General features: G+C 36.7%; 1 protein-coding gene across 13 annotated transcripts in view; it reads left to right on the top strand.

The window, feature by feature from the left end:
* Positions 1-15,755, top strand: part of FOXP4 (forkhead box P4) — a 166,773-nt gene that overhangs the window by 127,803 nt on the left and 23,215 nt on the right. For all 13 annotated transcript variants that reach the window (XM_026719940.2, XM_026719942.2, XM_026719945.2 and 10 more), the window contains 5 exons: positions 1,512-1,599; positions 4,459-4,542; positions 8,394-8,595; positions 8,701-8,777; positions 12,055-12,156. In XM_026719940.2, coding sequence (XP_026575725.1) covers positions 1,512-1,599; positions 4,459-4,542; positions 8,394-8,595; positions 8,701-8,777; positions 12,055-12,156 — 553 coding nt within the window. The remainder of the gene's footprint in view (positions 1-1,511; positions 1,600-4,458; positions 4,543-8,393; positions 8,596-8,700; positions 8,778-12,054; positions 12,157-15,755) is intronic.

Here is a 15,755-nt window from a genome sequence, read left to right as displayed (position 1 = left end):
AGAAACAGATGGCAGCACGGCAGCCTGCTGACACCGCTTGTGGGCTCTGTCACTGACTGATTAACTCTGCTGTCTAAGAGCCCTCTGCTAGCGTCAGGGTCAAACAAATTGTTTTCACGCTTCGTCAGAGGTTTACTTAATTAGTTCATTTGCAATTAGATCTCTTTGTGGCCAAGATTTTTAGCAAAGACATCAGATGAAACTGACGGGTTTTCTTTTCCTTGCCTCTTTGGGATTTCCCCCTCCCCTTCTTTGCTTTGTGACTGCACATGCTCCCCCTCCCACATGCACAATATACCTCTGCCTGTTTTCAACCCCCCCCCCCTTCCCACTCTACTGCCCTTTGAACAGAATGTTGGGAAGGCGGGTGGAAATGATGTTAAGGAGGTGGGGGATATTGGGAAGCACAGCCTGTGTGCCTAATCAGACAGTGTGTAATGTTATTCTGCAAACTGAGCATTTCAACAAATCTCCCTTTTACTAATGGAAGATCACTACAATAGTCAACAAGTGTCAGCTGGGTACTCCTTCCAAATACCTTCTAGCATTTTGCATTTCAAAATGAGAAGGGCAAATAGAGAATTGTTTTCATAGATATGTGTATTCTTACTCTGCCCCTCCAAAGTCTTCCCAAGATTACAGAATGCTTCCCTTCATCTCAATCCTCATAAAAAGGATGTCTTGACATTGCTGTGATTCTCTAATGCTGCACTGAATGCTGTTTAGTAACTGAACCAAAAATATTGGAATGAAATAGAGGGTATTTCATTGGCTGACGTTAGGGCAACTTTCACTTAGAGCTTAATTTCCATTTCAAAGCTTGCATCTTTAAGTTCAGATTTATTTTGGCTTTATTAATTTACTATGGCAGTAGACTATGATGCTTCAGTCATTGACCTGAACTTCACAGCAGTTTTCTTCAGCCAGAGTAGTTTGTTTAGGAGTCTACAACAGAGAGATTGCTGCTACGAAGTAGAAAAAAAGTGCCTATTTTTTAATCCATCTCACCAAGATAAAGAAATAAAAAAAAATAGAGAATGGCAAATTGTTATTCTGTTTAATAGGTTTGTAAACATGACATTGTGATTCTGTGATTCAGAATCTCCACCTATTCCTTTGATTGTCTTATCCCTTCAAACTATAAAAATCTGGGCTTGAATGTGTTGTGTATATATAATGCCATTAGAGAATTATCTTTGAAAGAGGAAGTTCTGGAAACAAATCTCTGCTCAGTTTACTGTGCTACTGAATCAAAGTTACTAATAAACTAGGTAAGAGTTATTTCCCCATAGGACATCTTTCACAGTTATTGTCATGATAAAATAGAAAAACCTAATGTTATCAGCAATTCAGAAGAAAAACAGAATGAAAATCTGATAAATAGGAAAATGTATAATATCGGCTGGTTTGCAACTCTTAAACATGAAAAGAAAAATGCACAGATGAGTTCTGCTAATTAAGCACTGCAAATTTCAAATCCCTGGAGAAAAATTGGTATTTTCTATTTTTAGACACCTCAATACAGAACATGCACTTGATGACCGGAGTACGGCTCAGTGTCGAGTTCAAATGCAAGTGGTACAGCAGCTGGAAATACAGGTCAGTATAAATGTACACAATAGGATATATTTAATTCTATAAAACTTCCTAACTCCTTGAGTGTCCTCTTACCTGATTTAAAGTTTACTTAAAAGCTATTTCCCAGATGGTTTTTACTGCTTTTTTGACCACTGTAATTTTTGAATTGCATTCTGCCATCTTGATTACAGTACATGGAAAATACAAATTGGATTCAGCGGGTACAGTTGCCACAGTCACCATAGAACATGTGTCATCGTTACAAGAATGGCAGTTGCTATGCCGTTTTTGAATACCACCTGCTTCACACCTCATTTTTCCACTCCACAATGCATATACCTCATGATGTGTTATAGAACTGCTCATGTGGCAAGAAAAAGTCCCTTAGTGAAAAGCTGCTTGAGGTTTCATGATTTGTTCTGCTGTAGCAAGTTTGACATGTTTGTCAAATCAAGGTAGGCTACCTTGGCTTTCAGAAGTTAATATAAAAGGAAGCAAAAACGTAGTGGACTTTGCTTGATATGTTGTATTTCTAACATAGTAAAATCACAATTTATAGAGCAGAGGAAACTGATTTAATAGCCTGATTATTTGCACACCTCACATGTAGAAAGACTCTGATATGTGTGAACCAACCACAAATAAATCCAGGAGTGCTAGCTGAAATGTGCTACTAAATGTGAACTGATTTCCCACTATGTTCCCTCACCTGAATTTTATGTTATGGTTCCAGAAGTGAACATATCTTATGATACGTCATATAGATTCTCAATATGGGTATTGGATTTACCAAAATTAGGTAGCTATGTTCAGAAAGCAGCAGCAACAGAATTTTCTTTCTTTTTTGACTTGGGAATACCTAGTAATGTAAAATTATGCTGATTTCCACATTTTCCCAAAAGTAATTGCCAATGAAGGGGAAAGAATTTAAAAAACAAAAACAGGCAACACAATATCTTTATGTCACATGTTTCATCTTTTGAATGTTGCCACTGCACAAGTAAGGACAAGTAGTACCCTGCTCCTGATCTGTATGGCAATCGTGTAACAACTATAACATTTATTTGAGGGCCATAAATTGTAAACGGTGACAGAAAGCTGTGACATCAACAGATTGAAAGTTAGCATCTCAAAGGGTGATGAGAGAAAGTGTCCACATGGAGATAACTATAAATGGTTGTTAAGTGTATGGGATGTGGTGAAACAGCATGTAATCTATGATATGTAACAGGGAATGCCCTTTGTTTTTAAACTTCTTTGCAGGCTCTGCCAGCACTGATGCTTGCTTGATGAACTCTAGAGAGATGGAGCAGGAGTTTCTTTTTATCCATGTTGTTGCATGAATTATATATGAGCAAAATGGGGATGGGGATGAAAGCAGGAGCATTTCATGGGACATGACACTGCTGCAACAGGATTAGTGACAGGAAAGAGACTGCAGGGAGATAGCCAGTTGTAATATAGTGGAGGCAGTCGCTGTTGAAAGTTAAATTAAATCAGTGGGTGCAAATGGGGTTGACTAGAAGAATGTATCATTTACGCCAAGTAAAACAGACAAAGAGCATTTAAAGAGCAGAGTTTCATTTTTTATAGCCTTCAGTCAACTATGCGAATTTGTCCTATTCTCAAAGACTATCAAGGCAATTACTGATCCTTATGTGGGGGACAATCCTTTTAAGAGAGCAGAAAGTTGCACGTGTAAAAAGCCTTTGCTCCCTATTATAAAGTTTTCACTACAGATCCTACAATGCATCACAGGAATGGATCTGTCAGCTGTAACGAAAGCTGCAATACTGTCAGGTCATCCTTATGTCAGAATCTCGCAAGCCTTCTTCAAACTCAATGCTGCATTTAATTCATGCCTTTTTAGCCCTCATTTTTACTTCTGGAAAGAGATTCTGAACCTCGTAAGGAGAGAAATGTCCCTTTCTGCATAAACCCTGCAGTCTTCCTCAGGATCCATCAGGTCTGGCCGGAACCAAAGAAAAGTTTGAACATTTAGAAAATGATGATGACAGTAAGATCCTGCAGGATCCACTGTTTTTAAAGCACCCAGCCTCTCCAGTGCCATAGCACTTATTTCACCCTTCCCACACCCTGAGAAATAAAGTCTCTCACACAACATAAAGCATGCAGCTTAAATAATATTGCACAACTGGAGAGGTAGACAGGCAGGTGAGTGGATAAGCTGAGGAAAACAAGAGCAAAGTGAACAGAAACAAGATAATAGAAACAAGGACAAATGACAAATTAAGAGAAAGCAAGGAGCAAAAGAAGCAAGAGCAAGTATCTGAAAGGAAAGAATATTAAAAAGATGGTTGATCTAATCTAGTGGCATTCCTTATGGGACAGGATGCTAATACCAGACACATGTAAAGAAAATAACCTAAGTTTTGTTGGGGAAAAAAAAGCTGAGTGAAAAGTTATTTGTGGATGCTGAATTCTGTATATGGATATAGTTTTACTTGCTGTCTCTGTACAGCTAAAACTAATTTCCTTACAGTATAAGCATGAGAGTGTGAGAGTCAATAATAATGCTCTTGCCAGAGTCATGATATTAAAGAATCAAAAAAGTTAGCAGTTTTCCCCTTTCAGGTATGTTCTAAAAGGCAGCAAGACAAAGGAACAGCTTTGTAATGCCACATGTTCTTACAGCATGTAAGAAGAATTAATCAAGATGAGAGGAAAGCATGCATACCCTGAAGCTAAACAGGGCAAACTAAAGTAGCTGGTTTTGCTCCTGCTGATGGAAAAGGAGCCATTCTAGGGAATGATTATCAAATGAACTTTTATCTTGGCCCTTTTTCTAAATAAATGAATTGACCATTGTAAAGGATGTTTCCTCCAAACAAATAACTTCCTGTTTGGTTCTCTCTACAGCTAGCTAAAGAAAGTGAACGTCTCCAGGCAATGATGGCCCATCTGCATATGAGACCTTCAGAGCCAAAACCCTTCAGTCAGCCTGTAAGTCTGGTCATTTCTGACACATATGCCAACTTCTCTTTGTAATAGGAATTGTTCTAAAAGATGATGTCGTCATCTTAGGGGACTGATTCAGAGCTGAAAGCCAATGCTGACTGTGATATTATTATTAAGCCCAAAGTGGAGGTACTGTTTCCAAGGAACATGAAGATACTGTGGAAGACAAACGATTTTTGTTCCTATTGAAGATGCTAAATAAGATGTTACTGTTTTCTCAAGCAACTTGTTTGAATGCTTGGAGATTACTCTCATCAAATGAAATCATAGAGGTCAGATGAGATTATAATAACTGACAGACCAATTAGCAACAGTACTCCCATTTTATCATGGTTTCCTATAAGGTTGATCCAAAGGTTAGGTAAACTCTTCCAGGCAATAACTTGTCTCCATGTGACTCCATAAAGCATTGTAATGCTGCTGGCATGCCGTATAAATAAAAATAATAGGTCTTTTGCTAGGTCTACTTTAAGAGTTTTAATCTGTTCTTTCTATGTACAGAGTGAAGTTGTTTTGAGATAACAGATAAACAGAGTTGGAAGGGACCTTGTAGGTCATCTAGTCCAACCCCCCGCCCAAGCAGGAGACCCTATACCATTTCTGATAAATTTCAATCTCTTCTTGAAAGCCTCAACTGATGGCGCTTCCACAACTTCCAAGGGCAAGGTGTTCCATTGGTTGATTGTTCTCACTGTCAGAAAGTTTCTCCTTATTTCCAGGTTAAATGTCTCCTTGTTCAGTTTCCATCCATTATTCCTTGTCTGGCCTACAGGCGCTTTAGAAAATAGCTTGACCTTTTCCTCCCTGTGGCAGCTCTTCAAATATTGGAAGACCACTATCATGTCTCCCCTGGTCCTTCTCTTTACTCGACTAGCCAAGCCCAGTTCGTGCAACCGTTTATTGTATGTTTTAGCCTCCAGTCCCCTAATCATCCTGGTTGCTCTTCTCTGTACTTTTTCTAGAATCTCAACATCTTTTTTATAATGTGGTGAACAAAACTGGATGCAGAACTCTAGGCGTGGTCTTACTAAGGCTTTATAGAGTGGTACTTCCCTTGATCTTGATTGTATCCCTCTGTTAATACAATTTAGGATTGCATTAGCTTTTTTGGCTGCTGCTGCACACTGCTGGCTCATATTTAGCTGGTTGTCCACTAAGACTCCAAGATCCCTCTCACAGTTATTGTTATTCAGCCTGGTTGCACCCAGTCTGTATGTGTACTTTTGGTTTTTCTTGCCTTTGGTTTTGATACAGCATAGCTTACAAGTTGTGCCTAGTTAGCCAAAATCACTAATATTCGCCATACTAGAAAAGGAAATGTCACTCTTGAACTGAGAAACAAACAACAGAAAAAGTGCACTGCTGCTTAAGTGAGGGATTACCAGCAAAAGCTGAAAAGCTCTGTTATCTGAAAATGTGGGGACAGAAGACACAATCCTGATGTCATGACTGTTACTTACAAAACCTAGGAACTTACATTTAGGGTGTGCCACTGGCTCCTTCCTGATCTGTTGCCCATTTAAGTGTTTATCAGCCATTCCATATGGCTACTAAGGAAAAGCCAGCTTGTGACACTGATGCCCTAGACCACATCAGTCAGAAAACCTGCTAGAATAATTTGCTTTGTTAACCCAAATATTTAATATTTTCCTTTTGCCATCTTGTTCTGCATTTTGCCCATATGGCATTTGGACCTTGTTACCACAGTCCATGAGAAGGAAGGCAACTGTAATTATAACTTGAGGAAGGAGTAAAGAAATGTACTGCTACCATTGCCTCAGAATAATTTATTGGAAGATGTTTATATCCTATCTTTCTTGCCAAAAGCATCAAACAGTATGGTTTATATCATGTAAAAATTGCAAAAAAAATAATAATGTAAAAAATAGTATAGATCAATCAGTCAAGGAACTAACTAGATCAAAATGTAACAATATCTGCTATACACAAAGAAAACTTAAGAGTATAATTGTCTTTAGCATATAGTAAAGACCAACAAAGAAAGATGCAGCCGCACAGGGCAAAACATAGTCTGGGTGCAGCTATTGCGAAGACTTGTTTTTCCCTTTCAAATAAACAGGAAATAGAACCCCCTCCCCCTTCTGTTTTTAGCAATCAAAATGCAGGAAGGAGAAACATGCTTTCTGTATCTCAAACACCAGCATTTTGAATTAGACCTGGAAACTGTTTGATAACCAGTGCAGCTCTTGCAGCATTGGTATAGTGTGATTATTCATTTATTGTTTGGTTTTAGGAAATTATGTACTGTTTTTAATTTCAAAAGCACCAGAGTGAATGACGTTAAAAATTATGTATAGAAACTGCATAACAGAAATCATAAAATCACTTTGTTTATAAGTGTTAATAAACAGCTATTAGTGTAAAGAAAAGTTTTGCAATATTGGTAGCTGTTAGATGCTGCAAAGGCCATCAGGACCAAGGTGAGCTTCTGTAGCCTTTTCAGAGATCCTCCATTTAAATTGCATTTTATGTGTCCAATATGAATATAACTGAAGCATGTATAACTATGTCAAAGCCTGATCTCCAGGAAAATGATCAGTCTCCAGTAGTTTCAAATGGCTGAGGCCCTTCTCACTATATCTGCTAATGATCATTCATGTGTAGTCATAGCTACACATGAATGTCACAGATTTGTCTGTAGGATGCAGGTAGTCTATAAAGGTGAATAGCACAAATCTTCCTTCTAGATTGTTAGCACAAGCCTCTCTAAAAAGCATTATCTTTCAGATTCAGTTCCTATTCCCGCCTTGTTTGCTCAAATAAGTTAGAAGGCCAGTATCATTATTATAGAATTAATATTATTGTGATGAATATTGATTATGATTTCTTAACAATAATTGTATCCAGACAATACACTGTTTGATTGAAATTGAATTTTTATATGTTATGTAAATAAAACAAATAAAATTATATATATATATAAAATATGAAAGCCAGTGATCCAACTTATAGCAACTGATATCATGCTTGAAAGATCTCAATCCACATCCTTAGATTCAGTTCTGTATCACCCACTAATGTGTCCTCCAGCTATTTCTCCCGAGCTAAGTCATGTTGATATCCCAAGAGCTGAGTCTGGCTTTTTTGTTCTCTTAAAAAAAAGCTTTCCTAAGTTGTGATGTATCTAATATTAAAGTAAGATTCAGATCCCTATTCAGTTGGTTGATTGGTTGGTCCAGTACTGCAGTATGTGATTCAATGTTGAAATGAAGCTATCAAATCGGGAAACAATATTAGGGAATTTGTGTATATTGATATATATTGTCCTCAATATATATCACACTATTTTTCTTCTCTGCAGAGCGGAATTTAAACTTTTGCTAGCCTGTTTCTTTAACTTTAGCACCAGTTGTGATACAGATTTAATAATGCTGAACTTGGTGATAGATAATGGTGATAGAGTTGAGTAACCATCACTGAAAATTATTCCTCTAAAATCTGTCTATATCCTCCCCCCCCAAAAAAAAATACTAGGGGTTTGTTTTTGTTTTAATTAGAAGTATATTTTTAGGTGGTAATTTTTTTTCCTATACCAAACAACATGCTTTGATATAGCTGAAGTTGGTAAGGGATTTCAAGAATCAACTTGCCCTGACTTGGTACAATATACTTTGAAATACAGTGGTTTTGATATCTTGAAGTCTGTCTCCACCAATTGTCAATGAATGAGGCCTCATTGGAATATATTTACTTTCACTGTTAATAGTTATCTTTATTGATAAATAATGCTCACCACCTGCTTTATTTGATATTGTTTACCCATGCACTTCTAGTCTAGTTCTAATCATGATCTTCTTTTAATCTTCCTTGAGCAGCTGAATCTGGTTTCCAGCGCTACAATGTCCAAAAGCACTTCTGATACCTTTCCTGATGGATTACCTCATCCCCCCACCTCTGCAACTGCACCCATTACTCCATTGCGACAGGGTCCTTCTGTTATCAGCTCCTCCACTTTACACAATGTAGGGCCTATTCGCAGGAGAAACTCAGAGAAGTTCTGCACACCAATTTCCTCAGGTGAGATAGTTGAGGAGAAGTTCCGGTTACATCAAATATTGTGTTGAAATGAACCATTTGGAATGTCTTTTGCTGTTGTTTATAACTTACTATTTTTCTGCCTAGAACTTGCACAGAATCATGAATTTTACAAAAATGCAGATGTCCGCCCTCCCTTCACATATGCCTCACTTATCAGACAGGTAAAAACCTCTTCATTTTGTAAGAATGCACATAAATACAATGATATCTGGAAAAGCAGCAATCCTTATGAAGTGCTTACACTTACACTCAATTGTTAATTGTGGGAAGTGTTTCTAATATGTCAGTAATGTACTCTAAGATTTTTGCCTTCTGTCCTAGCTCTGGGGAATACAGTTTGGTTAAGCTGCAAATTTAAACTGCCAATTTATATCTTGAGAGCAAAATTATCTGTGATTTTAAGCCATTGTTTGTGCCTTTCACTAAGCATCCTAATACTGCTGATTAATGAATCAGATACATATTATTATTTTTTCTTTTGTCTATCTTGTGTGAAGAGAGACCTAGAGACAAAGACATAAGGATTGTATTTCTAGTTTTTATTGCTCTTTAATTATTTATAATTGTAGTTGTATCCTGCTCGAATCAGACAGCTCTTGGCAGTTCTGACCTTAGTGCTTCTTAATGCACTGCTTTATATAGTCAGGTTAATAGCTCCCTGAATAAGGGTAGGAAAGGAACTTTTTAAAAAAAATAAATGACAGTGATATGCTCAATTCTCATTAGTAAAAAATCTGCCCTTCTGTGTCTTCCAGAGTTTTCAGAAATATACCAATGTAATATTAAAGTTATTTCTTTCAGAATTACTAACCTTGTACTGAATAACAAAAGTCTCCCTTTAAAATAACTTTGATTGATTAATGCTGTTTCCTGATAAATTTTGTTGAGAGAAATATTTTTATTAATACAAATTAGTGGGTTAATTTAACTAGTCATACTCAGACATTTAATATTTGTATATATTGTTCTCTCATACACAAAGAAGAGATCAGTGTTTACTATAGATTCATTTGTACCCAATATTTCTGATTTTTAGATGCAGTATAATCACATGCTTCATTTATGTAAGACTATAGAGTTCCTATATATTCATGTTAGTGGTTCGTAACTGCTGATTCTCCTTCCAGTCTTAATTTTCTGGCAGAGCAGATATAGTTTTCTTTGGGTCATAATGTCCTGTATGAACTGCAACCTTCTATAGCACATCCTTTAAAAAACTTTAATTCTCATGTCTTTCTCTATTCTGTCTTCTATTCTATTCTTTTCCTTGACTATTCATTTTCTATTAGGTTTTTTTCCCATTTTCTTTTACCTAAAAAAACTTAATAAAGCCAAATATAAAAACAAGCTAAATTCCCTGAGAAAATGGCTACTATTGCTCCCTGATAATACTGTATTGGGCCAGTATCTCCATTTTACAGTGAATAGAAACAAGTTGGGTAGCTTAAGAGTACTGGGACGCTGACCTTATAGGACTTTGGGTTCTGACCTTATAGCCCCGTTTCCTTCTGGCTGAATAAATGCCTTTATAAACACTTTATTTTGCATTTCAAATGTGCTTAGAAGAATAAGCTAAGATCATTACTTCAATTATCTCCTCCTTAGAAAAGACTTTTGCATAGTCTTTTTAAGCCTATGCAAAAAGTGTGAATTAGATAATTTCCTAACTTATTCCTGTTATTTTCAGGTCTTTCAGATTAGCCACTTTGGGATATCTATGATTTGATAAGCTTTTCCAAGAGATACTTTGACAAATATTCTCACTTTTAACAAATATTTTCACTTACCAGCTCCCCCAAATATTTTCCCTCTTGGTGCAGGTAGTCACATATGTAAAAATATTAGGTTAGATCAAATGACACTTTCAAACCTCCCAACCCTGCTGAGTTAACAGCTGATAGAAATTTATTGTCTCTATCACAGTCACAGTCCAGCAAATTTTGATTATGTTCCGTTTTTAACTGCGCCACCACCAAAAACTGATTGCACCAAGTGTCTGATCTGAGTTAGTAAACGTGAAAGCAACCTGTTACCTTTTCTCTGTTGACTTTATTAAATCCTGAGATGCATAATAAAAGTGAAATGAAGAAGGAACCATTTTAGGGTCCTCTTCTTTTGCTATACAATTAGAAGCAAGGGCATAAGAATCATGACCAGTTTTTGAAGAACGTTTGAGTACATTGTACTCAACAACTTCTCTTTGTCCATATAGTACAATTCTCTGCTTGCGGACATGATTTCTGTACCTGTCTTGCTTAGTCTGTTCCATTTTTGTACTTTGGGAATAATAATTAGCAGCAATTTTGTACTTACTATTTAGCAGCTCTTGTTCTCAGCAGTTAAGCCTATAGTACCGTATGTAAAACAGAATATTGTTGTATTTGCATAAGGAAATCTTCTGCTACTGTAAATACAACTATTTAAAACCTGCATTCCCTGTGCACTGCTACTCCTGATCTACATAGATTAGATCTACTTCCTTTGGTGAGACAGATAACCTTATTAAACTTACTGGCTTACCTGAGAGCTAGCCATATAAATTGAAATTAAAATTTTAAAAAAATAAGAGTAATTTTTAATTTAACTAAAATTAAATGAAAAAATGAAAAATACTTATTTTAAAAAAATAAAAAATACTTTAGAAATCATTAAGCCTACAAAATGGTGTTCTACATTCAGACAAAGAAAGTAAATGGTTAGATTGGATGGTCTAGTTACTTTTTTAAATAAAATATTGAAAGAACCAATTCCATTGTATTTGAGAATTTGGTACATCACTTCCTGGAATTGATAATAACCTAATATTAGCAAATATTGAATTTCTCTGAAGATATGAATACAACTTAATAAAAAGACTATGGAATATGGTATTTACATTTTCTTTTGCTACCCAGCTGCATGGTGATACATTGTTGAATAATACATACCTTTACTGGCTTCTACTGCTTTGTCTTGGAATAAGTAATGATAAGTGATGATGTTACAGTATGTCATTCCTAGATACTTCTACATTTTTGAATGTCAACTCAAATTGAATTGGTTTCCAATTCCAATTGGTTGGAACCAATTTGAATTGGTTCACAAATCTGTATGTTACTCTCAACACTTTGTCATATAGCTTGTTGAGTCATAAATTCAATTCACTAAAAAACTGTGGTTTCTGGGTAACATCATTCCATGAGAAAACTCAATAATGTAGGATCTATATGGTTACTTTGCTCACACTAATTCCCACTTCATTTTCTAATCATTAAGTGAAGAAAAAAATCAATATGTGTTAACTTGTCAGCATTTTTAACAAGTGGTTGAAAATTTTGTAAACATGCTATAGTAATGTCAGTCCCTTTTGACATTTTTAATAGTAGTTCACCCAGGAATGGTGATGGGAAATGATGAGTCTTATATCTGAGAGTGACTTTTTCTCATGTCTAAATGTAGGCTATCCTTGAGACCCCTGACAGGCAGCTAACATTGAATGAAATCTACAATTGGTTCACACGGATGTTTGCCTACTTCAGGAGAAATACAGCTACATGGAAGGTAATATTTAATCTAGGATTTAAATATAACCTTGGGATATATATAATATTCTTCACAACAATATCACTTCTTAAAGAAATATGGAACACTATTGATTAATAAATATGGAGAAATTGATGGTGTCAGAAAAATACTAATGGTATAAATGTAGTGGGTAGTATGCAAGGGTGGACTGCTGCGGGTTAGCAAGTGTTTGGGAGAGCCCTAGCTAAGATTCTGTGCAGTTCGGAGAACTCCCAACTCCCACTCCTGGCTGGCTCCACCTACCCTACCCTGCCCCTCCCAGTTTTGGATGCAGGTAAGTGCAGGGCGCACATGGAGGCTCGGGGAGGGCGAAAAATGCCTGAACGGAAGTTCAGGAAGGCCAGAAATGGATCCTTTTCCAGCTTCCAGAGAGTCTCCAGAGCCAGGGGGGGCATTTTCTCCCTTTCAGAGGCTTGAGAAAGCCTCCAAAGCCCCGAGAAAGCAACCCCCCCCCCCCACTGTGGCACAGGAGGCCAAGTAGGCCACGCACACCATGGTCACTTGTATTGATTGCATTTTATGGTATTAAGAACAGAGTGAGAATAGATATATTTAAGAAGTGTACGTGGTTAAAGCCAGATGAGATGGGAAGTAGGAATTAATAAAAAATGGATGGATAGAAGTACAAAGCTAAGTGACCAGTATGCAAAAGAGATGTTGAAGTGATTTATTCATACAGATTAATTGAAAACTGCATTGCAATACAAATATATGAACGAAAAATTGAAAGATTTAGAAGTTTAGACGTCGTTAGATGATGTTGATCAATTCCTCAACTTTAACTTGTAAACAGAGGTTGCAGGTTAAATAAAGAAAAGGCAATCCAGGTAGTCCTCGACTTACAACAGTTCATTTAGTGACCAAAGTTCCAACGGCACTGAAAAAAGGATTTAAAACCATTTTTCACACTTATGACCATTGCAGCATCCCCTGCAGGGGATAAAAATTCAAACGCTTGGCAATTGACTCCTATTTGCAGTGTCCATGGGTCATGTGATCCCCTTTTGTGACCTTCTGACCAAGCAAACTCAATGGGGAAGTCAGATTCACTTAACAACTGTGTTACTAACTTAACAACTGCAATGATTCACTTGACAAGTATGGCAAGAAAGGTTGTAAAGTGGGGCAAAACTCACTTAACAAATGTCCCACTTAGCAACAGAAATTTTGGGCTCGATTGTGGTCATATGTTGAGGACTATCTGTACGTGAAGCACTCTATGGCCATGGTGAAGTTAAGGAAGGTTTGCAGAGAGAGTATGAAGAAGTACAGTGAGCAGTCCAGAGTCACTTTGGATAATGAGATTGGCAGCATATACATTTAATAAATAGTGATGATATTAGTGTAAATTTAATTTATTTGAATATCTTTGTTTTCCTACTTTAATTTCTTTGGCTTATATTTCTGACTCCTTTTCTGTGCTCTGTCTGATGTTGCTAACCACAAAATGGAATTGTGTGTTAGTTGTATGCGTGTGTCTGTGCATACTTGTGCATGTGTACATGTTTTAAATGTAGAAAACATATAGGACTGAATTCGAATTATCCTGAGAAAAGGAGTAATGTGTTTATGGCTGAACTGGGTTGTATTTTATTTGTATTCTGAATGTGGGCATGATGTTAATAATTTTATAAAAGTGACATACAAACTGCATGTCAATAAGTCCACTCTATGATTTAGTAGCAGCATGGTTGAGTTTCCTTATTTCTTTCATTCCATGTTGCACAAAATCTGCATTGAAGATCTTAATATGTGAAGGTAAAGAGGAAGATTATAAAGAATATAACATACTAGGATATTTGAGGTGACTTGATATGATCCAGTGAAATAAGTAAAATGATATTTGAGTGACTTCTGAATCCTTTTCTTTATTTTTTTGCTTCTACTATAATACGTGTGGAAGACAAAATTCTTATCTCTCCTTCAATAAAGTGCATGGGGTATTCCATATCTTCCACGAGTAAGATGATCTGTTCTTTAGCCGTTACCCAAAGTGGAGAAAATAGATATCTGAGTCATTTTGTATCCATTATTATGTTGCTTCCAGTTAGGATGAAGGGGCTGTGAGACTGTCGGGACTGATGAATTCCACCTTCTTGAACACAAGATAATCCTCTGCCTCTATGGCTTTCTTTCTGAGCTGTGGGCTATAGTTTCTCTTGATGAGAATGTATAGTTCCTCAGCACAATAAACAGATAATTTAACATAAAATGTGTCAAAATGCATGGATGATTAAACAAAATTAGAGCATTAGGTTCCATCTCTCAGAACAATGTGTTTTAGCTTCTGAGGTGAGGATAACAATGTGTGAGTTGGTGACAACAGCATGTGACCAGTCTGTTCCATTATAAGCCTGCAGAAATAGGTCTGCAGCTGCATGCATGTGGCTTCAGTACAAGAAAAGCAGAAGGGAAGTTCAAGATGCTGGAAATAGAAAATAAGGTTAATGATAACCTGGGGGTTGGCATCTCACTGCATGTGGCAAATAGATGTTTCAGTCAACCTAGCTATCATTCAGGTTAGTTTCCCAGATTACAAGGAATACTTGCCATAATACAGATGGCATCCCAATAGGATAGTCGTGTGAGTGTTCATAAGAGAGAAACATGCAGTACTCAACTCAAACTTAGCTTTCAATCCTGGGAGAGAAGTTAAACTTTACAATGCAAGTTAGTCATAAGTTTCCAGTATCCCGCCTTTTATCCTGAACATACTCTTGAGGTTCTAATTAAGATCTGATTACTTAGTATATCTATTCCTACAATTGTAAAATAAAAAAGAGGATGTTACTGTTACTTATTTAATTATATCAGGACAGCAGAGGGTTTGAGTCTGGCTATAATCATGTTTAATGCATGTCTCGATTTCAACTTTGTAGTACCCCTTGGTAATTAAAAATTTATCAAAACAAAGGCAGAATCTGCAAATTTTGTGTGAAGAGCAATGGAAGATGTCCATACCTCAATCATAGAGAACAAGAATTCACATAGAAGAGCTGTGGTCCATCATTGTAGATTATAGGGAATAGTAAACTAAGTGTGTGTTTCCCCTAAATCAAGCCAGTTGTATCTACTGTCTAGAAAAGTAACAGCTTAAAAATATTAGGTGCCAAGGCTTGTTTATATTATAAAATCCAAAATGCCCTCTTTACAGATTTATTTTTTCTGATTAATATGTTAGCAAAAAACCGTACTGTATATCCTTAAAATATGAAGTTTGTGTGCGTGTCTCTGTGTGTATATTTTTCTTCATGTGAAATAGTACTCAATTTCCATTTTTAATTTGTATTTTGACCTGTTAATAACCTCCGTCTCTGAATCTATTTGCCCTTTCTTGCTTCAGTGATATCTGGAAGTAGAAGAGACTGTTTCTCCTTGGGATGCAAAAATGGGGGTCGGGGAGCTGGGGGGAGGGAGAGAGAAAAAGAAAAGCAGAGGGTTGTCTCCAGAGCAGAGGAGGGGTGTCATGTTCCTGCAGCTGGGCATCTTTGCCTTTCAGACAAAGCCCTGATAAGATTCCATCCTCCAGACATGACATAATTCTGCCAGTGTCACACTCAGGCCCGATACAATCA

The sequence above is a fragment of the Pseudonaja textilis genome, chromosome 3 (assembly GCF_049901715.1).
Source record: "Pseudonaja textilis isolate UNSWEBS1 chromosome 3, rPseTex1.2, whole genome shotgun sequence".
Lineage (NCBI taxonomy): Eukaryota > Metazoa > Chordata > Lepidosauria > Squamata > Elapidae > Pseudonaja > Pseudonaja textilis.
The sequence above is the reverse complement of the archived record's forward strand: the minus strand, read 5'-3'. Positions and strand labels throughout refer to the sequence as shown.